Below are 24,532 nucleotides of genomic sequence, written 5' to 3'. Positions count from 1 at the left end.
GTGGTTCTTAAACAAGGGTGATCTGGAAGCAAAGGGTCAATGGCCAGAATCTTCTGGCTCAAGAGAACATTTTTCTTACAGCTTAAACATCATGGGGTGGGGTGTAGAATTTACTATACTCATTGACTACGTTTCCCCTTCGCCTCCCAACAAACGCTCCTACTCTCGAACAACAAAACCAGGTTAGCCTTCTCTGGCCTGGCACCTGTTCAAGTTACAAGCCTCTTCCCTTTCAGCACCGGCCCATGCTGGTTGGGGATGCTGGGAGTTGTAGTCTTCAGAGAGAGGAGGGGAGATGATGGGAGGCCGATCTGTTTTTTGTTGTTGTTGTTGTTCATTTGTTTCTGTCTCCCTTCTTGAGCCGAAGTCTTGGAAAGGCTTAGCAGCATTTTTCCTGCCCGGTTGAACTTCCACGGTTGCAAATAAAAGAAGGAAGAAGAAGAAGAAGAAAACAGCACCTGGGACAACGAACCACCTTTGCCCAGAAAACGTGGCAAACGTTTTGCCTCTTTCAAGATCACAGCCACAATTGTAGCGTTTTAACATTACACACTGAGCTGCTGTGGTCGGCTTTGTATGTCTGTTCTGTTTGTGCCATTTTGACTTGGTGTCTGAGTTTTTCCATGTTTCCCTGAGGTACTCTGATGTCTCCAGAGGAAGAACTACTACTACTACTCCTCCTTTCTTCCCTTCTCCATCCCTTCTCCTCCTCCTCCTCCATCCCTCTTCCTTCCTCCCTCTTTCTCCATTCCTCCTTTCTTCCCTTCTCCACCACCTTCTTTTCCTTTCTTCTCTATCCCTTCTCCTCTTTCTCCATTCCTCCTCGTTTCTTCCCTTCTCCATTTCTTCCCCTTCTTCCCCTCCTTCCTCCTCCATCTTCCATCTTCCCCTTCTCTTCCATGTCTATCTCCTCCACCTAAGTTGGAGGTGGGAGAGGGGGTGCTGTCGCCAAGGATGACTTGTTAATGTTTACGAAAGAACTCCTCCTCTCGCCAGGCAGAAGGCCCTTTGAAGCTGATGCGTGTACAAAACCCGTTTTGTCGTCCACACTGGTCGCTTGTTCTCCTGTCCCCTCCTTCTTTCCAAAGAGCCTCTCCAGCATCGCCCGGCAATAGTTTAGGTGTGACTCCTCTGTGCCCCCCACCCTCCCCAAAGCAACCGATGGGGAAGGAAGGCAGATTCGGACCCCCCCCGGTTCCACTCCACATCTCCCTGTTCTTGCTTCCAAGCACGACGTAGCTCCCACCTTCGCTTTGGCGATCCAGTTTTGGTGAGTGAGAAATCACGTTTGGACAGTCCAAGCGGCTTAGGAGAAGAATTGGGGGGGACAACCGGCCTATCGGCAGGAAGGAATGGGAGAGTCGAGGTTAACGCTTAAAATCCGTGACGCCGCCTCCTCCTAAATCTCACTCTTTGTGATTTACTGATGAGGGCCAGCGGTTGCTCACGCTCAACTCTGGTGGATTTCTCCAAGGTGGATCCCATGCCGGATAATTTAAAAAATGCAAGTTAAAAGTGGCTGTGAAGATTCTCAGTCAACCGGGTCGCAGTTGTATCAGAAGTGATTTTATTTTTATTTTTTGGGAAAAGGCCACTGGACCGATCCCTCCCCCCCAGAGAAAGAAGAGGTTTTGCTTCCCATCCTGGAAGCTTCATCAGTTCTACTGGATGGTGTGGGAGATGGAAGGACATTTTTTTGACAGTTGAGGGGGCATGAGAATGGCAAAAATTGTGTTTTCTTTGCAGGCAACTGGTCTGAGATGACCCTGAGGCCACGGATAAAACCCCCAAGTAACCACAATGGCTATCCGGGTTGTTACCAATCCTCTCTCCCAATTCTCTCTGCTGGATTTGTAGCTCAGGGTTGAACTGTGGGATCCCTGGTGCTCTCTGAGCTTGGTGGTTTTCTTGGAGACGTTTCATTGCCCAGCTAGGTAACATCATCAATTCTAGAAGGGGGGAGACAACTGTATATATAAAAAGAATAAACCCCCTCCCTTCAACCACTGATGGTGTTACCTCGCTGGGCAATGAAACGTCTCCAAAGAAAACATCCAAGCTCGGCACCAAAAACCTCGCAATTTCAGCTCCTCTTGGCTGTTTTCCATGTATGTGTGTTTGTTGTGGCAGTTTTCAGAATTTGCCTCCTTCTTCCCAAGGCTGAGAGAGAGTAACTGGGCTACCCAGGTGGACCCTGAGGTCACAGATAAAACCCTGAGTAACCACAACGGCTCTCGGAGAACGTTACGGCTAGTTGACTTCAAAGAAAACCCAACTTTTCCATTCTCACCTTCCCTCACCACCATCCTGTCAGGACCTTTTGTTCCCCTCATCCACCAGTTCATCTCAGCTGTCAATAACTCTCCTTCCATCTCCCACACCATCCAATAGAACTGATGAAGCCTCCAGGACAGGAAGCGAAACCTTTTTTCCCCTCCTCAAAGTTGTCTTTTTCAAAAATAATATTTCAAAAAAAAAGAACCCTCACTTCCAATACGAGTTAAAAGTGGGCTTGGAACGGCCTCTTCACCACGCTGTGCTCCATAGGTTGATCAGAGAATTAAATCACCTGAAATTTTGGGGGGCTTAAATCCCCCCTCTTCTCGATGCCTCTTGGATCATGGCTTTCTTCACACCTAACTTTTTTTGCTGGATGGTGCCCCTTTGACTGTTAACTTTTGCAGTGGGATTTTGTATTTTTCAATGATTCTGTGCTGTCAGCCTGTGGCTTATCCTCTTGTGAGTCTCAAAAGTTTAAATTATACCACCAAGTGTCTTAAACTTAATTGTATTGGCCATTGTTTTTTCAATGCTACAAGTAATGTATTATTTTCCTTTCTTTTCTGTGTGTTTTCAAAGCTTGTAAAAACAAAACGGCGCGCGAGAGAATCATACTTTGAATATAATGGCAAACATCTGTTCTGAAAGTTCTATAGACCACAGCTGTAAAATCAACTGTTGGGTTTTTTTTTTTCCCTTCCTCAATATGTAATAAATATTTATGACATTTGATAATGCTATTTATCGTTGGTTTGTTCCTCTGGAATGCGCTTGTAATTCATGAGCACCTCAAACTGTTCTTGCTTCTCCGTGGACTTCTGAATATTGAACAGGGGAGAAAAATATACCTTTTGCCTTTTGTGAACACACACACACACACACACCCCTCTTTTTCCTAGGGTCACATTTGACCATTTATCCTCAATCTGAATCTCCGGGGAAACTAACCGTGCTCAGAAGAAAGCTCTGGATCAAATTCCTGTCATTGCAATGGCTCCGTTGTCTGGTGCCAACAACCAGACTCACAAGTCAAGAGTTCAATTAGCTGTTTTTATTGTTCGAGCCCACCCCCAGGAATCTTCTGATTGGACCTAGACAACACTAAATGAGGTTCAACAGCATTCAAAGGAGGGATGAGACTTTCGCCCTCTTGTGCCAACATCCAGGCTAATTCCCTGTTTGACGCCTCCCCCTGGCTTGGCTATTCTCTCTCCGGCACCCTTGTTGCTTTTATGGATTTCAGATCAAGATCAACCCAGCCAGGAGACCATCCACCATCCTGGACAAGCGTTTGTCCAATTATTTTCTTGAAAACCTCCAAAAAGGAGCACCCACCGCTCCGAGAGACAGGCTGCTCCCCCAAATCATCCTGACCAGCAATGCAACTGGAATTCGGCTCCTTCAAATCCAGTCGACTATTCTGCGTTTGTATTGCAGGGCAAGTCAGCAAATCTTAACCGCTTTCTATGTCGCATCCTTTCTATTTATTTTTTATTATTAAATTCAATCTTATCCCCTTTCTGCCTTCTTTCCTCGAGGCTACTGAGTTTTCCGTTCTTCCAATCATGCTTTTTATATTTCTTTACCAAACGGTCCAAGGATGGTATCTTTAATGAAAATTACACCATCCTCGCCTCTGTTTCCAACTCCGTATAAGTACAAACTGCTCAGTTACTGTAGTGGTTCTTAAACAGTCATTTACTGAAGCAACACTCAAGCAGCATCCTTGTTTCAAATGTCAAAAGGCAAAGATTTACAGGAGGAAAACTGAGCACCCTGGGCCTGCAGATCAGAAAAAGTAGCACCGCTTTTCATTACTGACATTTTCGTGCCGCCTTGGTGAGAGGAGGAGGCAGAATCTGGAATTTGCCGGAACCGTGAGGCCACCTTCAAAAGAACGGAAGGCTTTTGGCCTCACCAACCAATGTCTTTGCCGCCACCTTAGTGAAGTCCACGATGAAGGGAAAAATAAAATCTCGCGTGCTGAGTTCCTAACGCGGCCTGCGAAAATGCGCCTCGATCTCTTCTAGACTTTTCCCTTTTGTTTCGGGAACGCAGACGATGGTGAAGATCACGTTGAGTAAACAGGTGGATGAGAATAGCCAGAAGGTCCCATAAGGGGTTAGGAGAACCTAGGCACGAAAGAAGGCCGTTGGTTTAACTTTGGGGCAAGGCACGGAATTCAGGTCATGGCCTGGGCTGGGCTGCACCACCTGGCAAAGCCAGGATAATGCTCAGTTAATTTTAGTTCTTCATCTAATTTAGACAGCTGCCCGGTTTATGAGAGATGACAATGGGTGGCATTGCTGTGGCCTGTTGTCTGCCGGCCCTTCCAGCAGCCGAATCGGAAGAGAAGGAGGAGACAGTGTGGGTCACCATGAGGGCAACCCGAGACTCCGAGGGGGAAGAGGGAATGGAGCTGTCATAGAGAGAGACAGAGATGGAGCCTGGGCCGTCCGTCAGCCCCCAGGTCTGGAGGTGGCTGATGAGGAAGAGGAGGAACAGCCGGGTCCAGTGCCTGGCACAGAAGGCAGAGGAGAGGAGAGCAGTGGAAATCTATGGGCCGGCTGGGATTCCCTCGCTTACCGTGAGGTCGTGGAACTCCTTGGTGACCAGGAAAGCCATGAGCCAGTTGGTGAGGACACAGGCCCCGCTGGCGATTCCCCGGGCCCTCAGGGGAAATATTTCAGACATCACCAGCCAGGGGATGGGGCCCCAGCCCAAGGCGAAACCTGTGGGTGGAAGAACAGCAAAACAAGGCGTTTGTTGGATTAGATGGGGCCATGGAAACGGATAGCCCTACCTAGCAACGGAGTGATGGGTGCAACCTAGGGCTGGAGGAACCTCTAAGGCAGGGGTGTCAAGAGCCAACTAAGGAGGAATTTCCTAACAGTGAGGACCATCGACCAGTGGAACGGGTTCCCTCCAGAAGCTGTGGGTGGGTGCGCCATCACTGGAGGTTTTCAAGAAGAGATCACGGGGTCCCTCTTTTTCCCCCCCGAGAACCACCACTTCTGCAAGGCCCTCACTCACCCATAATGAAGAAACTCATGCTCAGCACTGCCAACCAGGCCAGGGGGTGTCCTTCCTCCACAAGTGGGGTGTTCAGCAGCTGGAGATGGGAGGAATTGCTGGGGTTGGGGACGGTAATTTTGAAATAGATCCCAAACACCGTGGCGCTGGCAGCCATGATCGTTCCTGGGGGACGAGAGTGGGAACGGAAGAGAGGAAAAAACGTTAACTCTTGAAAAAAAATTGGGGAGACTCAAAACTTGCCTGAATTTGGGGGAAGAGAGCCGGTCCCCCTCCGTCTTACCTGAGATGACGAGGAGAATTTTCCGTCCGGTTTTATCAATAATGAGAGCGGCCGTTGCTGTGAAGATGACCTGGATGGAGCCAACAATGACGGTAGCCGCACTGCTGTCCTGGGAGACACAAAGGACACGGAAGGAAGCTTTGCTGGACCTCTTAGGCAAAAGGACAGGCGCTCAACTCAAAACCCTTCCAAGTTACAATGGCACTCTGACAATGACTTACGACCGTTCCTTGCACTTATGACGGCTGTGCCACCCTCATGGTCACGAGGTCAAAACTCAGGGGCCTGTCTTTACTGAGGAGGCAGCATCCCAGGCTCACATCTGCAAACTTCCAAGCTGGTTTCCGGGGGGTGGTGGGGAAAGCTGGGTTCGCTTACGGACCGCTTTGCTGCAGGGATTCGCTAAACAACCACGGCAAGCAGGTCGTAAAATCGAGTGTGATTCACTTACCAACTGCTTTGCTTAGCAGTGGAAATGCTGCTCCCAGTTCTGGTAATTAAGTCGAGGATGATGTAAGTTAAGGAAATGTCCTTTGGAACAAGGTCTAGTCTAATAAAAAGAAGGACTGGGGGAGACATAACGGCAGCCTTCCAGTATTTGAGGGGCTGCCCCACAGAAGAGGGGGGTCAACTTAATATGCAAAGCACCAGAAGGCAAAGAAGACATTGGAGAATCGTTTGTCTCAAATTGGGGTTGGACTAGAAGACCTCCAAGGCCCCTTCCAGCTCTATTCTGATTGACTATCCCTGTGGTTTGATTTGGTCCATACAATCAAGGGGTGTCATTCCACCACCCCAAGTTAAACTCGAACGGAGTCGAAACACATCAGCCGGGGCAGCCCAGGAGAAAGCACAACCCACAGTTCCCTCCCTCACCTTAAAGTTGGCGTCTTCGAAGATAGTTTCGGCATAAAACATCAAGGCGTTGATCCCGGACGCTTGTTGGAAGAACATCATGGCCACCCCAATCAGGAAGGGCTTGTAGATGGAGGGGTTCTTGAACTCGGCAATGCTCATTTCTTGCTACAAAGGGACAGGCAGGTAGTCCTCGACTTACAACAGTTCATTTAGCGGACTGTTCAAAGTTACAACAGCACTGAAAAAGTATTTAGGGGAAGGCTTAATTTTTTTTCTTCGTTTTCCCTCCCCTTCCTCCTAGTTTTCTAATCCCTTTTTTTAATTTCTCTTTTTAGATAGATGAATGGATGGGTGCATACATGCTTTAATATGGGCCCTATGCTTAATAGGTGGATCAAGGTACTTCTCACTGGCCCGGATTTCTCTGTGTGTATTTTATATTTTGGCAAAATAATTAAAAAAGGGGAAAAAAAAGTGAAAACGAAAAGGAAGGCCTTAAGCGATGAGGCCCTTGGGGACTGCCTGGTGGATTCTTCCCTCACCTGTTCGTTGACGTTGGCTTCCATCTCCCGGCATTCCCACTCGTGATCCACCAGTGGGCCCCGCAGGAATTGCAAAGCCGCGATGGCTTCAGACGGCCGGTTCTGGCGTAGCAGGAAGCGAGGGGTTTCGGGCACAAAAGCCATGAGCCCCAGCAGGAAGCAGGGAGGGATGGAGCACAGCACCGCCAGCCAACGCCACTCCAGCGCCATGCCTGTGGGAGGGAGGGAGGACAACTGGTCTTAAGGCCCCCCCGAGGAAAAATATTGGACAAAAACAGGCTCATGGTTGGAAGAGATGATGCGACCACTTATTGTGATTTAAAACCAGAAATATTCCGGTTGGGGATCTTACCTGAAACTCAGAGCAAAGAAAATGTATATTTGATTATTCATATTATAACTGCAGCGAGAATCGTATTTGCTCAAAATTGAAAAAAGGAGCAGACTGCGGTGCTTTCTTTGGGTTTTCAGGATGAAAATTACATAACAGATGTCTTGTTATCCACTTTTTTTCTTCAATCTCGTTCCTTCTTTCCTTCCTTCTTCCCCTCCCTCTCCTTCCTTTCTTTTTCTTTCTTTCTTCCTTTTCTTTTTGTTTCCTTCCTTCCTTCCTCCCCTCCCTTTCTCTTTCTTTCTTTCCTTCCTTCCTTTTCTCTTTCCTTCCTTCCCTTTTCTTTTTCCTTTTTCTTCCTTCTTACCTTTCTCCTTCCCTTCTTCCTTTCTTCCTCTTTCCCTCCTTCCTTCCTTCCATCCATCCATCCATCCTTCCTTCCTTCCTCTTTTTCCTTCCTTTCTCCTTCCTCACGGTTCCTTCCAGGGAAGATGGGACAAAACGCTTCCCACCCACCAAGATTTAACAACACATCTTAAGCCAGAACATGACCTGCCAGGTAAGCTCCCAGGATTCCAGTTACTACCATCAGCTGAACACACGAACCAAGGACTCCTCGGATCTTGGAATGAGACGTTTCGGATATATATATCTAAGACATAAGCAAGAAAAATTAAATTAATGGAGAGGACCAGGCAGGTTGTGGAACCTTACTGTCGCCTTCATCTTCCAATTAAAACTGGTAGTTTGCTTATTTTTGCGTCTTGCCTTAATGAGAACAAAAATGAACTTCAAAGACAAGGATTGACTGACTTTAGCTCAACACGAGGTAGCTTAGGTTAATTCCCCAATTCCTATATCCAGGCAGGCGGATGCAGGAACGACTTCTGAACGCTCCTACCTTCTCAGCTGCTATTGCTGATTTAGCGGTAGGGGTTTTCTCTTATCCTCTGGGGCAGGGGTCAGCACCCTTAAACACTCCAAGAGCCATTTGGAGCCGTTTCCCACAGAAGCCAATAATTTAACAACTCGGTCACTCCCTCCCACCCACCCACCTCCTGCTCTGGAATAGGGAGCGAGTCTCCATCCCCCTTACCTTCTCAGGCCAGGTGGGGAGTGACGGGGAGGGGAGGGGCCAGCCAGGTGTGGTGGGATCAGCTGACAGGGAGCCGCAGCAGAAGGGCCGAAAGAGCCGCACGTGGCTCCAGAGCCGCAGATTGCTGACCCCTGCTCTGGAGAAATCACACGGGCAAAAGATGGACACAGGATGCCCCTTACCGGAACTACCAAGGATGTGACGCCACTGGCCAAGCCACACAGCAGCCTTCCCAGGTAAAGCATCCAGATGTTCTGGGCCGAGACAATGATCAAGAAACCGAAAACATACGGGACCGTGCAGAGCATAAGGCTAAGTTTCCGGCCAATTTTGTCCACCACGTATCCTCCGAGTGTCCCGCCAGCTGCGGCCCCCAGCGTGACCACAGACTGTCGAAAGACACAGATGACAAAAAATGAGAAAAGCAGGGAAATGAAACAGCAGGTTCCAGGGGGGCCCGATCGGCTCACAAGTCCTGGTGGCAACTCACCCCAAACCATGACGCTTGCGTATCATCCAGCCTCAGTTCTGGGTTGTGGCTTCGCTTCAAGCTAGGGATGGCCGGCGAGCTGTAGCCCAGCACAAAGCCAAAGCTGAGCGGTCCTAAGACGGCAGCGAAGGTGGCCAAGTAGAGATTGTGGTTTTGGACTTTGCTGTGAGAGAAACGAGGAGGAGACCAATTGGTGGTGAATATCGGGCTGGTTTGGGGCAAAAGGACTCTGATCTACTACCGGGGAACAGAAGCATTAAAAACATGTGGCTTGTTAAGTGTGGCGAGGACTTTGCCCACCGATGTTTCCCTGGCTTTCGTGGGTAAAAGGAGTTTAGGTTGCAGGAAAGGTGCATCTGTTTATGAGTTTGAAGAGCAGACAACTAACTGGATCCACAAGGAATTCCAGCGTTCCTAAGTCAACAGATACGGATAAGCTGTATGGCTTACACTAGGGGTCCGCAACGGCATTGGTGACAGGAAGGGCATCCGGCCAGTAAACGCTCATCTCCATTCAGTTGCCCAGATTCCACCCCGCAAGGGATTATGGGGTCATAAAAGAAGACGATAGGATAGAGATTCTTCAAATGTATTATTTAGACATTTAATTGCCTTCCCTCCATCTAGTTGCTGGTGGTGGTGGGGGGGAGACACACACACTGGTGTTCTTCACAATATTGTTATGTCTATTTACAACAATCAAGCTGGCCCATGTGGGCTTCAGCAGAAGTCAGAAACTGAGACAGTTAAGACACAGAGCTCACGAATGGCTCATTGATGGATTGACTGATTGACTGACTGATTGATTCATCCATCCCTCCATCCAATTTCTACTCTGGGCAGCTCACCCTTCAACTGATCTGGCCAGCCTCATTTCAGAAGCAGGAATACATACACACCTCAAATAAACCTCCAGCTGAGAGGGTCTTCCAGCAGCATTCAATTCCGTCTCTGGGTTAGCATCCAAAAGGGGTCTATATTCCTCAGAAGCCATTCTCTTTGGCTGTGCCCCAAATAAGACGCTTAATGATAGGAAATTGTCCCTTAAGTCCCTTGAAATTATAAGGAGGGGGGGGGGCAAGAAAAAACAACACGAGAAGCAAATCATATGACTTCAAACCACTAGCTTCCTTAGTTATAAAACTGCAGACTCTTGATTTTAATTTTCCATCAGAAAAAGACACACCACTCTCCATTCTTTGCTTTGCTCAAAAAGGAGCTATTTGCAGTGGGCTTATTCCTGGAATACCCTTGAGGACAAGACCATATAATCATCTTTACAGCCAGTAATTCTCTTTCCTATCTCTTTCTTAGACTCACTTTATTGTCACTTTGAATGTACACTAATCGGCATACACTAAAATGAAACTTCGTTGCATACAGCTTCTTGCTTAGACAGTGACTTCTATTTTCTCTATCTGATCAACCAGAAAAGCAAGAATGAGGAAAAGAGGAAATTATGGTATTGAGGACTGGATGACGGCAGTCTGAAGAAATCTCTCTCGAGAAAAGACCCCCAAATCCTCCCCCCAGAGCTTCACGATTCAGATCAACACACAGCAAGTTCATGTCTTGGCATGACACAAGCTCTCACAAATCACTAGTTTGACACCAGGTAATCTAGCCTTGTCCACTCGGACAGCGCCCCTCCCCTCCATCCAAGCAATGGGTTTCCTTTTGAACCCTCACACCAAACTGGTTCTCTGAATTGGCCCAAAACTGACTAGACCTTAATCAGTTTCACGCCTAAGACTTTTGCCCACCCAATCAGTTCCAGCACAAACCCGTGATTGAAAAAACCCACTTTTTCTGATGTTTGGGGGGGGGGGGGAAGCAATCTTGTCTATATGTAAGCTGAAATAATTTTGGGTGGGTGGAGGGGCAGCTTTTCTCCGTTGTTTATTTATTTATTTATTTGATTTGTCAATCGCTTACAAGATAATAGGTATAAGTATATACATAGTTATGAATACATGAAATGGGTACATATAAGAAAAATAAAACAAACAATAGGACAGGGACGGTAGGCACGTTGGTGCGCTTATGCACGCCCCCTACAGACCTCTTAGGAAGGGAGTGAGGTCAGTAGTAGACAGTCTAAGGTTAAAGTTTTTGGGGTTTGGGGAAGAAACCACAGAGTCAGGTAGAGTATTCCAGACATTGATCACTCTGTGGTATTTCCTGCAATCAAGTTTGGTGCGGTTAACCTTGAGTTTGTATCTATTGCTCTTGTGTTGTTGTGGTTGAATCTGAAGTATTCATTGACAGGTAGGACTTGCAATGTATGATTTTATACACCATACTTAGATCAGACCGAAGGCGGCATAATTCAAGGTTTTCTAGGTCTAGAATTTCAAGTCTGGTGGCATAATTTCTGACATGGATGCCAAGAGGTTGGCATCCTGCGGTCTCTGCCTTTCTGCTCAGAGAGCTTCATGGAAGGTGGGCTATGTAGGGGGGGGAAATGCATTAATCTTGGAAAGCTGGCATTGATCTCCTCCGTTTCCCCTGTTTACTCCCCTTCTGGGGATCAGCTGCCACCCGCGATGCGTCCAAGAGGGAGGGAATGCTCGGGCATTGTAAACACAGGCAGCGGCTGGCTTTTCCCATTGCAACACCCTTCCGCCCTCCAGCTCTGCCAGGCCCCTGAATTCCCAGGTTGGGAAGAGAACTGAGATGCGAATCTTTGCAGAGGGCGCCAGGTTGGGGAGGGATCTGGGCAAAGCGACCATTCCACCCTTCGGCACACCCTTCCAAAGGGACAGTATTGGGAATCCAGAGCATGCAAGACATGCAAAAAAGGGGGACTGTCCCGGAGCCCCCCACTCACCTTTTCCTCCCCCTTCTCCTTTTTTAATTCCAGCCCCCAAGAGCGGCGCTTCCCCGCCGAGCCCAAATCTAACAAGGGCCAATACGTTTGCAGCGGGTTTGCAAGGTGGAACCAAAGACAACGCCACCCCCGGCTCCGCTTTCCGGGCGGGGCCACACAAGGCGTAGGACCGGAAGTGCATCGGCGTTAAAAAAGAGAAGAGGCATCTGGTCTTGCTTCTCTTTAGGCCTTTCTAGGAAAAGAAACGGGAAGGGCGCTCTACTCTCTCCATCTCTATGGACGACGCCTCTTCCTCTTCTTTCTGGAGACGCGGGTGGCGTGCGGGGATGACGTCAGTGCCTCAGCGCCGGAAGCTCCCCGGCCAGGAGCTCCGCTGGGATCCGGTGGCGGCAGGTACGACCCCCCGAATGAGGCGGCGGGTGGGAAGGAGGGAGGGAGGGACCCGAGGTGGGGGGAAGCCTGGGGTAGGGGACCGGGAGAGGGGCACGGGTTGTTATGGAGACCGCCTGCAGCCAGGGGGCGGGGCCAGCAGGGTGGGAAGGAGGGAGGGGCGGGGAGAGGTTCTCGGGGGTTGGGTGGGGCGGCCACGGAGGCCGCTGGGGGGCAAAGGGGGGGCTGCTATTGCTTGCCCCTCCTTCTCCGTCCAGGGATGAGCCCCAGCCTGGCCTTGGCGAGAAAAAAAGGGGCGTGGGGGCGTCAGAGGTGGGGGGGTCGGGCTTGAGGTCAGAAATCCCTTTTAAATCCCCCTCCCCCCCACAGAAAAGGTCAGAATACAGAATAAAGAGGGTCGGGAGGGACCTTGGAGGTCATCTAGTCCAACACACCCCCCGGGGTTCAAGCAGGGGACCCTGCCCCAGTCCAGACAAAGGGCGGCTGCCCGAATGGATTTGAATGGCATGAGAATTGCAGTTTCAAGAGAAGGGGCGAAATAGAGCAAGGCGGTCAGGATGTCTGGTTGGGGGATATCCAGTACCCTGGAATATAGAAGGATAGGCTTGGAAGAGGGGACCTCGGAGGTCTTCTAGTCCAACCCCTTGCTCAAGCGGGGGGCGGGGGGAGGAACGGAACGACCCTCTGCTGTTCCAGACGAGCGGCTGCCTGAACGGAGTGGAAGCACAACTGAACAGAGAAAGGGAAAACGAAGTGCGGGCGGTCCTTGACTTACAGCAGTTCATTTAGGGGACCGTCCAAAGTTGCAACGTCGCTGGAAAAAAAAAAGCGACTTTAGGACCCTTTTTCACGCTCACGGCCATTGCAGCACACACCCATCCCGGTCACGTGACTTGCATTCAGGTGCTTGAGCCCTGACTCACATTTATGCCGGTCGCAGCGTCACGGGTCCACTTTTTGCGACCTTCTGACAAAGTCATAAAATGGGGCAAAACTCCCTGAACAAATGTCTTGCTTGAGCAACAACACAAGGGCTCGGTTGGGGTCGAGGGCTACCTGTAACGTGGTCTCTGAAACAACAGCAGGGCGTATGATAGGCATTTGTCAATACCATTGAATATAGAACCATAGGCTTGGAAGGGTCCAGCCCCTTGCTCAAGCAGGGGACCCTATACCATTCCAGGCAAATGGCTGTCCAATCTCTTATAAGGCTCCATATAAACATAATCCAGCAAAAATATAACTCTAAAAGAGACGCTTTAGGTCACACACAGAATAAGTGTGTTGGAAGGGACCTTGGAGACCCCATACCGTGTCAGACAAATGGCTGTCCAGGCTCTTCTTCACAACCTCCCGTGATGGGGCACCCACAACTTCTGGAGGCAGCCGGTGAGGGGGGCTCCTGCCTGTCAGAGGGGATAGGGCGAGGAGAAGGCATCTCTGGTTTATCATCTAGACAGGAAACCAAACCACCAAGGTCAGCACTTCCTTTATTGTAAGGGGGCAGTAACAGCATCTCGCCAAGCATTTCTGAAACCACTTCTCCCTCCCTCCCTCCCTCCCTCCCTTTCGCTCTCCAGAAAACCAGGGAGGGGCCCTTCTGTGTCACTTTCCATGCCCCACCAATTCCTTCTCCGGCTGAATGTTGGCTTGTTTTTGCGGCTCTTCCTCCCAGAGTCTCCAGAGTTTCCTCGCAGCCTATTCCAGCTTTCGAAGAACGCTGGAGTCATGTCTGAACTAGTTCCAGGTAGTCTCTTCCCAGAGAATAAGAGGGGTCTGAAGTGCAGAGCTTGTGGGAAGCAATTGCCCCCACGCTGTGGCTGCAAGTGTTCAATCTTTTGTGGGCAGAAGTGTGCAGGGAATGTAGATAGATTATGGAGGAATATTTGAGATTTTTGTGTTGTAATAGTTGTGTAGAACAAGTTCCTGGAGACAGTTGGCTGCAATCCAGAGCCAGCTTTGTGCTGCATAATGGCCCACGAAACTCAGACCTTTTATGTCATTCCCCTTGTTATGGGCGTTGTTCATTATTACTATTATTTAATTCATGTTCATGTTTCCTGTCAGTTTGTTAATCCTTGACAGTTTTCTCCACCCTGCATTAAAATCTCTATAAGTGTTTTATATAATGAAGCAAAGCAAAAACAAAACAAAAGAGACAGCAGGTCGTTTCCATGAGGTGACTTCAGCTTTTTAGCATGAGTGATCAGGTAAAAGGAAGAAAAAAGAAGGGAAGGGAAGGATGAAAGAGTAACGGGAGGGGGAAGGGAGGAAGGGAAGGATGAAAGAGGAAGGGAAGGGGGAAGAATGAAAAGGGAGGAAGAGAAGGAAGAAAGGAAGGATCATTTTAACCATTCTATTTCTTCCCACACACACTTTTTTACCCAAAAGTTTGGCCCCATTTTTTTTTAAATATTTCTTAATCCTAACTGAAACAACTCAACTCTTGAAAAGTTAATGGAAAATAAAACGAGCTATTTAAGGTCCTATTTCATTTAGGCAAGTTTTGGATCTGCGTTAGCAACCATGGCTTTTAGAGAAAGACTGGGCCTGTACGATATATTTAATTTAGCCATAAATTAGAGACCTTCGGAGGTGGGGTCTTTGGTGCTCTCTGGACTTGGTTGTGAATTTCATGACCCAACTAGGTAACATCATCAGGGCCTTCCCATATCTTGGGTTGCATCCTGATGTTTTCCAGGCAGCCAGAGACGGGTCATTGTAGAGCGACTTTATCTGGAGGACTAGTAGATTCCCTGGGCCAGGCGTGCCTTAGGAGAGCTTGGTGGACCTCTGAGGAGGCTAGGATGGCCTTGGTTACTGTTATTTGTTATTTGAACAGGAGAAATGGCCACAGAGGAAGGTCAACCCCTACTGGGTTCCAAGGAGGAGAAGGAGAATTGGCAGCAACCCACTGAGCACCATCCTATCACAGACAACTATCTAAGGTAGATGCAACCTCTTTGCTAAGCAGCTCAAAGGCTAGGAATAGAAACTGGGAGCAGAGAAGGCACGAGGAGGGTTTCCATTCACCGGTCCTCTTTCCCTTGGAGCAGCTGGAGCATCGGATCGCCAAACGAGCCGTTCCTTTTCGGACTTGTGCCCTTCCCTCGTTTAAGTCGGGGGGTCCTTGACATACGATTGCTGTTGACCCCCAATTTTCTGTTGCTAAGTGGGACGGTTTTTCCAGTGAGTTTTGCCCCCTGTATAAAATTCAATGGTTTTTTTTTTACGACCTTCCTTGCCACAGATGTTAAGGGATGCCCTGCAGGGGTTTAAGTTAGCGACACGGTCGTTGAGCGAATCTGGCTCCCCCCCTCGATTTGGCCTGTCGGAAGGCCGCCAAAGGGAATCACGTGACCCCAGGGACACCGCAATTAAATGCGAACCAGTTGCCAAGTGTCCGATCACGTGACCCCAGGGAGGCTGCCATGGTTTTGCATGCAGGGGGTGGGATTCAGCCGGTTTGGACCGGTTCACACGAACCGGGTGTTAAATTTACATTTGGTTCACCAAACCGGTAGTTGAACCGACCAGCTGGCCCTCCCCTCCCAGGAGTCTCCACGCGGCCCACGTTGGATGCAGGTAAGTACAGGGTCCCTGCGGAGGCTCTGGGAGGGCTGTTTCCGGCTTCCAGAGGGCCTCCGGTTTCCGGGGGAGGCCATTTTCACCCTTCGAGAGGCCCGGGGGAAGGCAAAAAGTGGCCCTCCCAGAAGTTCCGGTAGGCCACGCCCACCCAGCAACCGGGCAGCGAACCAGTTGCTGGGAGTTTTGAATCCCATCCTTGTTTGCATGCGAAAAAGGGTCCTAAGTCCCTATTTTCCGGGGCCGTTGTAAGTTTGAATGAACGGTTGTAAGTCAAGGACTCGGAGCACCGCGCAGGCTTTGGGGCGTGGGTGTGTTTAAGGTCTTTGTAGCAACCTTTGCCTTGGGCTTTGGAGTCGAACTAATCCCCTTGTTTTTGATGTCCCGCAGGTAAATGTTTCCATTGCCTTATGGAGAGAAAGGAGTTTGAAGCATGGCTTGATAACCTTTCTGTCACGTTTCTCTCTCTGGTGGACTTGCAGAAAAATGAGGCGCTGGACCACCTGATCGCCCTGAGTGGGGCCGCCCAGCTCAAGCACCTCTCCAACAACCTCGAGGCGCTTCTCAAGCGGGACTTCCTCAAACTGCTCCCGCTGGAGCTGAGCTTCTATTTGCTCAAATGGCTCGACCCTCAGACCTTACTCACCTGCTGCCTCGTCTCTAAGCAATGGAACAAGGTCATCAGTGCCTGCCTGGAGGTGTGGCAGGTGGCCTGTCGGAACCTGGGTTGGCAGATCGATGACTCTGTTCAGGAGGCCCTGCACTGGAAAAAGGTCTACCTGAAGGCCAACCTGAGGATGAAGCAGCTGGAGAGCCACGAGGCCTTTGAAACCTCCTCCTTGATTGGGCACAGTGCCAGGGTGTACGCACTTTACTATAAAGATGGACTCCTTTGTACAGGTAGGGAAGTCCGCCCAGGTCCAGAAACTAAGTGAGTGGCGTGCGAGATTTGGAGGTGCTCTTTAGTCGAAGCCTACGGGTTGTAATGTGGAATCGAACCCAGGACGCCCCCAAACCTGGTGCTTCCTGTGTCGAAAGGATTCTGTTCTGACCCAGCTCCCCAAACACGACAAACCCTCTGCAGCTGAAGCAGTGATTCCTTTCTTAGGAGCCCCAGCGAAATGTTTCTCTTTCACCACAAGTCCAACTGGCAGGGGAGATGAATTGTCTCCACCCGCTGCCTTTGATCCCCAGAGCTAGGGTGGGGCTTCGCTAGCAGCGGTGGCTCTTCCGTCCCAAGGACCGGCCCGTAGATTTCCACTGCTCTCCTCTCCTCTCTGCCTTCTGTGCATCCACGCGTGAGGCACTGGACCCAGCTTTTCCTCCTCTTCCTCATCAGCCACCTGCAGCTGTGGGGGCTGTTGACTCTCCATCTGAGGGCTGACGGACGGCCCAGGCTCCGCCTCTGCCTCCCTCCCTCTCTCTCTCTCTGACAGCTCTGTTCCCTCTTCCCCCTCAGAGCTCCCAGGTTGCTGACCCTGACTCCCATGCCTCCTCCTCCTCCTCCTCCTCTGATTCAGCTGCTGGAGGGGCTGGCAGCCAGCAGGCCACAACATAACCTTTCTTTTCTTCCCATGGGGCTGTAGGTTCAGACGACTTGTCGGCCAAGCTGTGGGATGTGAGCACGGGGCAGTGCGTCTACGGCATCCAGACCCACACGTGTGCAGCGGTCAAGTTTGATGAGCAGAAGCTGGTCACCGGCTCGTTCGATAACACAGTAGCCTGCTGGGAATGGAGCTCGGGAGCCAAGACCCAGCATTTCCGAGGCCACACCGGGGCAGGTACGTCGGGGTTTTGGGGAGAGTGTCACGTCAGTTACGCAATTGTTTATGTAGTCTTGTCACTTGGAGCGGCTTCCTTGGTTTAGCCATCATTCCGCCACCCATCTTGCAGGCTGCTTAGGACAAAAAATGCCAGTAGAGGAAAGTAGTTCTAGCTCAGAATTGAAGTGATGGGTCCTTGGTGCTCTCTGAGCTTGGTGGTTTTCTTGCAGACGTCTCATGACCAAAGTCGATAGCATCATCAGTATGAGTCATCAACACTAACACTGCCAGCACTGATGATGTGACCACGTTTGGTCATGAACCGCCTGCAAGAAAACAACCCAGCTCACCGAGCGCCAAGCACCTCCCATGCCAGTGTGTCCCTTGGCACTCTGACCCCCTTCAAAATACTCTTCAGATTCTACCTCTTGGGGAATCTTTGGCACAGTCCGTTCTCACCCATGGCTGCGAAATCGAACGAAGGCCTTTTTTGTCCTCTAGTTTTCAGCGTGGATTACAACGACGAGCTGGATATCCTGGTGAGCGGCTCAGCGGATTTCACGGTGAAAGTCTGGGCCTTATCGACCAGCGTCTGCCTCAACACGCTGACCGGGCACACGGAGTGGGTCACAAAGGTGAATAGCCTTTCTCCTTCCCCCAAGACTCCCTCTTGCATGGAATAGAATAGAATGTAGAATATAGAATAGAATAGAATTAGAGTAGAACGCAGAATAGAATAGAATATTGGAATATAGAATAGAATAGAATAGAATGCTGAATAGCCTAGCATAACATAGAATAGAATTCTTTATTGGCTAAGCGTGGTTAGATGCACAAGGAATTCATCTTCGGTGCATAAACTCTCAGTGTACATAAAAGCTATAGGTGATAAATCATCATAGTCACTTAACAACAGAAATGTTGGGCACAGTTGTGGTCACCAGCTGAGGACTAGCCAGAATAGCACCTGCTGTTTTCCTGTCACTGGAGGATGGAAGGATTTACTTTCCTGATGACTGTATTCCACCGTTCACTCAGAGCTGAAGAAGCTTCTTGGGTGAGAAGTGAAACCTTCTCAAAGAGAAACCAAAGCCAAGTTGCCTCTTGAAAACGCCCGTTTGGGTGTCCCTGTGCCTGGTTGTTTTGGCCTGTAATGCCCTAGAGTGGCGTCCCATGGGCAGGAGCTGAAACAGTTTTTATGTCAAGGGTGTGATATTCTCTCAGCCCTCCTTCAGACCCACAGAACCAACAGGTCTTCCACGCGGCAGCCTTACTCCTCCTTGTTTGCAGAGGGCATCAAATCTGACTCTGTGAATCAGGCTCAGGAAATACAATCTGAGTGCACCGGAACAAATCTTGAATGTGTTAAGTTGGCTTGTCTCGTGTAGCTGCCAGCATCCTTACCGAAGCCACTTTTTGTTCTAATGGCAGGTGGTCTTACAAGAGAGCAAAGTCAAATCCCTCATGCACAGCCCTGGCGACTACATCCTCTTAAGCGCGGATAAATACGAAATCAAGGTACGTCCCGCTTTTGATTTACCAGGCTCCGGAATTGCGGGGAGGAGTGGGTCGGTGTTTGAGGACTATACGAACACGGGTCGTTCTCCACTTAACGACCACAATGGAGCCCAACACTTCCATTGCTAAGCGAGACAGACGTTAAGTGAGTCTCGCCCCGTTTTACGACCTTTCTGGCCACGGTCGTTCAGTGAATCACTGCCGTCGTTAAGTCAGTGGCACGGCTGTTAGGCGAACTGGGCTCCCCTATTGACTCTGCTTGTGAGAAGGTCGCAAAAGGGTATCGCAGGACCCTGGGACACATCGTTCCATAGCGAAGCACGGGCATTGAGCTAGTGTGAGATATTTTGCAGTGTAGAAAAGAAAAGGGGACATTTGGGAGAGGAACGGTTCTTTCAGGGTAGGTTTTGAGGTGATGTGCTCATGCTAGGCTGTGGGCTTTTCTGAAAAGTTAGTGGCTAAAAGAAAGTGAGACATGGCAGAAGGCTGCGTTGCCACAATTCCCTGGTTTTCTAATTTCCCCTTTGTTGTTGCTGCAGATCTGGCCCATTGGAAGAGAGATCAACTGCAGATGTTTGAAAACCTTGACAGTTTCTGAAGACCGGAGCATCTCTTTGCAGCCTCGGCTACACTTCGATGGGAAATACATTGTGTGCAGCTCGGCCATCGGGCTGTACCAGTGGGACTTCGCCAGCTACGATATCCTCAGGTAGCCATTCCGAGTTTAAAATGGGACGGTGGGAAGGGGACCTCGTTGCCCGCTTCTCCTTTTATACCCAGAATGCGCGGGGGAGGCCTTGCAACGAGCTGAGCTGAGCTATTTTCTTGGTGGATCGGTAGTTGTTGAATATCACATTGGCAAATCTTCCCTGGAGGCCCTAAGATGCTTCTGGTACTTGCTGTATCCTGTCCGGACTGTCTGGTGCTCTGTGAGCTTGGTGGTTTTCTTGCAGACGTTTCCTTACCCAACTAGGTAACATCATCAGGGCTAGAAGGCAGTTGGGTTTGTGGAGTGGAGGAGGAGGATTGTGGAGTCCTTGATGCTCTCCGGGCTTAGTAATTTTCTTGCAGACATTTCATTACCAAACTAGGTAACATTATCAGTGCTAGGAGGGAGTGGGGTCTGTTCTTTTTATATATTATTGGCTTTCCCTGTCAGTGTTGGTAGATGTATTCTTTTTGGTCCTAATCCTGTTGTATTGCCCACTCTGAAGGTTTCATGGACTCATGTGTGATTAAATGTCTGGTCTCTTTTATGTACAATTACTATTGTCAGATCGGTATGGTCCCGTTTCTCTGAATGTAGCTGTTTTGTGACACTGTCTGTAAAATTAGGCAGACCTTGGTCATGATTTTACCATCAATTGTAATGTATTACATGCCCTGTAATGTTCGGTTCTGTTTTATTGTATTTGCTGTGTTAACGTTTTGTGCTGGTTTTGTGCTGGCCTCTGACTGAAATAGATTGAATGATTGATTGATTGAGTGTTTCTTGGTGGTTCCTTGATTAGGCTGTTGTTTACTGGCTAGCATATTTGCATTGGTAAGTCCTGGATTAGTATTAAACTGGGTGTTAATCTCTGCTTGTTTGGGTGTTGGCTGCTGGTGAGAAAGTGTTTATGCTCTTTTCTTCTGGTTTTTTTTCTCCCCCTTCCTGCAGGGTTATCAAACCACCTGAATTTGCAAACCTGTCCTTGCTGGGCTTCGGTGACATTTTCGCCCTCCTGTTTGATAATCACTACCTGTACATCATGGACCTGAGGACAGAAAAATTGATCAGCCGTTGGCCGCTGCCAGAATACCGGAAGTCGAAGAGAGGTTCGAGCTTCTTGGCGGGAGAAATGTCTTGGCTGGATGGCTTGGACGGTCAAAACGATATGGGCTTGGTGTTTGCCACAAGCATGCCTGACCACAGCATCCACCTGGTCTTGTGGAAGGAACATGGCTGAACTCAGCCAACGGACTCGGGGGTGTGGCTTTATATATATATATATATAAATATATATAAATATATATAATAAAAAATAAAAATAAAAAGAGAACAGAGACTGCCTGCAACGAATCCAAAGGACAATGCTTTGCATGAACCAAAGTTAAGACGAGGTTTCATCCTGCAACGCAAAATCTTTTTTTTTTAACCATTTTTTTCCCAATGCTATTTTGGAGAGGAGAGAGAAGCCTATTCAATTTCTTTCTTTTTCTCAGAGTGAAGGTATCCCAGCATCTTGACAGGTTCCAACATTGGAGATCTCTCTCACTCTCTCTCTGTGTCTCTGTGTGTGGGGGTGTCTTTCTCTCTGTCTCTCTCTCTTTCTCTCTCACACACACACATATTTGTGTTCAAATATATCCATTTGAGTATATTTGGTTTTGGGGTTTCTTAGGGGTTGGCAGGGAAAAAAACCCAATGCATTTGAAATTTGAAATGCATTTCTTTCTTCCCCTCCTTCCTGTTTGGAGAAAAAAAAAGGTTAATCGAATTTACTTGTTGTTTTTTTTTTTAATTAAAAAAAACGGCTCTGATTCACTGCCAATATGTAAGATTTGGATACCGCTGGGCCTTGACACGCAACCACCACCGAGCCCCAAATCTCCATTGTTAAGCAAGACCGTTGTTGAGCGAATTTTGCCTGCTTTTACCACCTTGAGTTGTTCAGTGAAATCGCTGCGCTTGTTAAGTTTGTCACGTGGTTGTTAAGCCAATCCCCTTTGACTTTGCTTGTCCGAAGGTCGTAAAATGGGGATCGCGTGATTCTGGGATGTTGCAACCTTCCTAAATATGAGTCGTTTGCCAAGTGGCCAAATTTTGATCTTATGACCCTGGTCATAAAAGTGGGGCGGGGGGGGGGGAAACGGTCATAGATCACTTTTTTCTCGGTGCTGTTTTAACTTGGAACGGTCACAGGACGAACTGTTGCAAGCCAAGGACTGCCTGCCCGGCTAAAAGAAATGCTGAGTAATTTCTCTCCAATTCACCCAGTTTCAGAAATTTAATGGGCGGTGGTTGGCCTGGGAGAACCTTTCGGCTTTGTACCCTTCCCTGCATAGGAGAATTGAAAGCAGGCCATCCTGCGGGAGAGTTAGAAAATAAGATTTCTTCCCCCCCTCTGCTGAAGAGGTGATTGGTCAGACCAAGCCAGCTCTTTTGGACTCCAGCATTTTGGGGACAGTGACAGAGAAACAGCAGGTGCTATAGTAGGGCTAGTCCTTGGCTTACGACCACAACTGGGCACAACGTTTCCATGGTTAAGTAAGCCATTTGTTGAGTGAGTTTTCCCCCATTTTACAACTTTTCTTTGGCACGGCTGTTAAGGGAATTGCCGTGGTAAGTTGGCAACACGGTTGTTAAGGAAACGATGGGAACTTACTGATCTAACTATGCGGTCAGTTTAGTTTTTGAGAGGAAAATGGAGATGGGGGATTTGTGCCTCTGCCTACCAGCATCCATCGGTATTCCTCTGGCTAGCGTCCTGTCAGTGTGTGAGAGTTGAGGGCTGTTTGGAAACTGCTGTATGAGCCAGGAGACAGCAAGGAACCTGGACGTGGCTTAGCTCAGCTGTTCTGTACTAAAAGCTGCTTGGTGCTGTGAAACTGAAACTCCTCTGCTTGTGTTTTGTATTTGGAAGAGATTTATTTTCAGGTGGGGAGGGGGAGTAGAACTCCTTAGCACCAGAGCGTGTGAATAATAATATAGGAAATTCTAATGCCCTGATGGTCATTTTGAAAAATCCTTTCTTAGCGAGCATCTAGAAGCCAAAAGGAACATAGGTGCCAAATTTCAAGTTTGTAGGCTTTACGATACTGAAGATTTTATGATGATGTGTGGGCGGTATTTCATGTGTGTGTGTGTAAGTTCACATCGTCACAAGCATGAAAAACAGGCAATATATTACGAGAATCAACAGCCTAAGGTTTGGTTAGTTTTTTCTGGGGGTTTTTGGTACCGTGCCCAGCTCTACCTTTGGGTTTCTATGAAAACCAAAACACACATTCATTAAGGTTAATGATGGGTAAATGCCTTTGTGTTAATGTGGCTCAATACACCAACACCTTTTTTTTGTCTTTAGGGAGTTGCTCGCAAGCGTTCTCATGTTACACAAACAATGGCCAATGTCAAAAGAAAAAGAGTCAAACCAGAGTCAAGATGAGGCCAATCCAGCATGACTTTTGAGGTGCAAAACTTGGCTGAAAAGGCAACTACAGCTAGTCCTTGACTTACACCAGGTTTATATGAGGCATGGAAGCCATTATTTTTTTCTCCTCCTGCTAGGATAATGGAGAGGCCACCAATCTTAAGCTGTAATTGATTACAGTTACTGTAATTAATCAGTTACCACTGATTGATCCTGCAACTTGGGAAGCCATCAGCCTTGGGGTTGTGAGCATGATTTCTCTTGTTGCGTTCCGCCATTCAGTCAAACCCAAATGTCCTTTCTGAAAAGGTAGAAAGCAAGGAAAGGAGGCGGTATGAATAATTCAGGACTGTGAGTGACTTCTTGGAATCTGTTCAGCTCTTAAATGTTTTAATTTTTGGAGTCCTTTTTCCGTAATGCAATCGTTTCAGACTCTTGTTGCCACTCCTGGCTGATTCACTGCAAGCAACTCTTTCCGTGAAGTCTCTTTCAATGCTTGGCTTTTCCAAGTGGTGTGAAAAGACAATTGTTTACAAGAAGACCTGGGGACGGTTCTTAGCTGGTTCAACAGTTTTGAGGTTTCTTATTTTTACAACAAACCATATCTTGGAAGGTCCCAGGAAACGTATAGTTAAATGAGAACCCGTTAAACCAAGTTTGAGGACGCTGCCAAGGACGAAGGATTTATGGCAAGATGGAAACCTTCCTCAATGCCATCGTAAGTGAAAATGAGCGTACGTGTTGCAAGCATGAACATGGAACTTTCTGCCTTGGGAGAAAGTATCTAGCAAAGATCTCAACTTATAGGTTCTATGCAGATCAAATCTAGCACTATACATGAGTTTGAAACACAACCGAAGAAAATGCTTGAGAACTGGTGGCGTTCTTATTCAAGTACACTTAAGGCCTTTATAATCCTTCCATCATGATTTGAATGGTGATCATCCACCTGTAAAATAAGCATGGATTTCTTGCACCACAGACATGAAAATTTGGGCAAGATTTCCATTGCCCAGGGCAATTATTCCCCCCTCAATTTCTTTTGCATACCTAAGCTTCAGTAACAACATTGAGTAATCACCATATGGTTAAAAAAACATACAAAATTTATTCTTTGTTCACATGGAGATGGATTGCCCTGGTTCCTATTTTTTTTCTCGGCTTCCCTGAAATGTTCCTGCTACAAAGACAGTCCCCACCCCCAGCCTTTGCAGCAGGAAAAAGAAACTTCATAGCTTGAAAAAAAGGCATCTTGACATCAGAGTAATAATAATTTGTACTTGATAAGTTCTGCTGAAAACACAAGGGATGATCCACATAATTTTTGATTGTCCAAACTGAAGCTATTTCTGTGAAAAACAGGATACTGGAAGAACAAGTTATACAAACCTTACTTATTC

The 24,532-nt window shown here is 48.3% G+C and overlaps 2 protein-coding genes across 6 annotated transcripts; one reads left to right on the top strand and one right to left on the bottom strand.

Moving 5' to 3' along the window:
* Positions 1 to 3,751: 3,751 nt before the first annotated feature.
* SLC2A8 (solute carrier family 2 member 8) lies at positions 3,752 to 12,011 on the bottom strand. The gene is made up of 11 exons (XM_026689257.2): positions 11,744 to 12,011; positions 9,813 to 9,965; positions 8,914 to 9,076; positions 8,606 to 8,812; positions 7,880 to 7,979; positions 6,997 to 7,208; positions 6,473 to 6,619; positions 5,597 to 5,705; positions 5,314 to 5,478; positions 4,867 to 5,012; positions 3,752 to 4,412 (listed from the first exon to the last, which is right to left on the bottom strand). The coding sequence occupies exons 2-11, from the start codon at positions 9,905 to 9,907 to the stop codon at positions 4,272 to 4,274; spliced, it is 1,485 nt and encodes a 494-aa protein (XP_026545042.2). The 5' UTR covers positions 9,908 to 9,965; positions 11,744 to 12,011; the 3' UTR covers positions 3,752 to 4,271.
* On the top strand, positions 12,011 to 21,050 carry FBXW2 (F-box and WD repeat domain containing 2). 5 transcript variants are annotated; one of them, XM_087943872.1, is made up of 9 exons: positions 12,072 to 12,136; positions 13,714 to 13,880; positions 14,976 to 15,081; positions 16,109 to 16,618; positions 17,305 to 17,499; positions 17,983 to 18,116; positions 18,913 to 18,999; positions 19,539 to 19,708; positions 20,660 to 21,050. In XM_087943872.1, the coding sequence occupies exons 4-9, from the start codon at positions 16,129 to 16,131 to the stop codon at positions 20,946 to 20,948; spliced, it is 1,365 nt and encodes a 454-aa protein (XP_087799998.1). In that variant the 5' UTR covers positions 12,072 to 12,136; positions 13,714 to 13,880; positions 14,976 to 15,081; positions 16,109 to 16,128; the 3' UTR covers positions 20,949 to 21,050. The 5 variants fall into 5 exon arrangements, with proteins under 5 accessions (XP_026545045.2, XP_087799999.1, XP_026545046.1 ...); XM_087943873.1 differs by lacking the exon at positions 13,714 to 13,880 and having other exon boundaries at positions 12,049 to 12,136; positions 16,201 to 16,618; XM_026689261.2 differs by lacking the exon at positions 13,714 to 13,880 and having other exon boundaries at positions 12,049 to 12,136.
* The last annotated feature ends 3,482 nt before the right edge of the window (positions 21,051 to 24,532 follow it).

The sequence above is a fragment of the Notechis scutatus genome, chromosome 15 (assembly GCF_049901735.1).
Source record: "Notechis scutatus isolate UNSWTSFEM ecotype Mainland chromosome 15, rNotScu1.2, whole genome shotgun sequence".
Lineage (NCBI taxonomy): Eukaryota > Metazoa > Chordata > Lepidosauria > Squamata > Elapidae > Notechis > Notechis scutatus.
The sequence above is the reverse complement of the archived record's forward strand: the minus strand, read 5'-3'. Positions and strand labels throughout refer to the sequence as shown.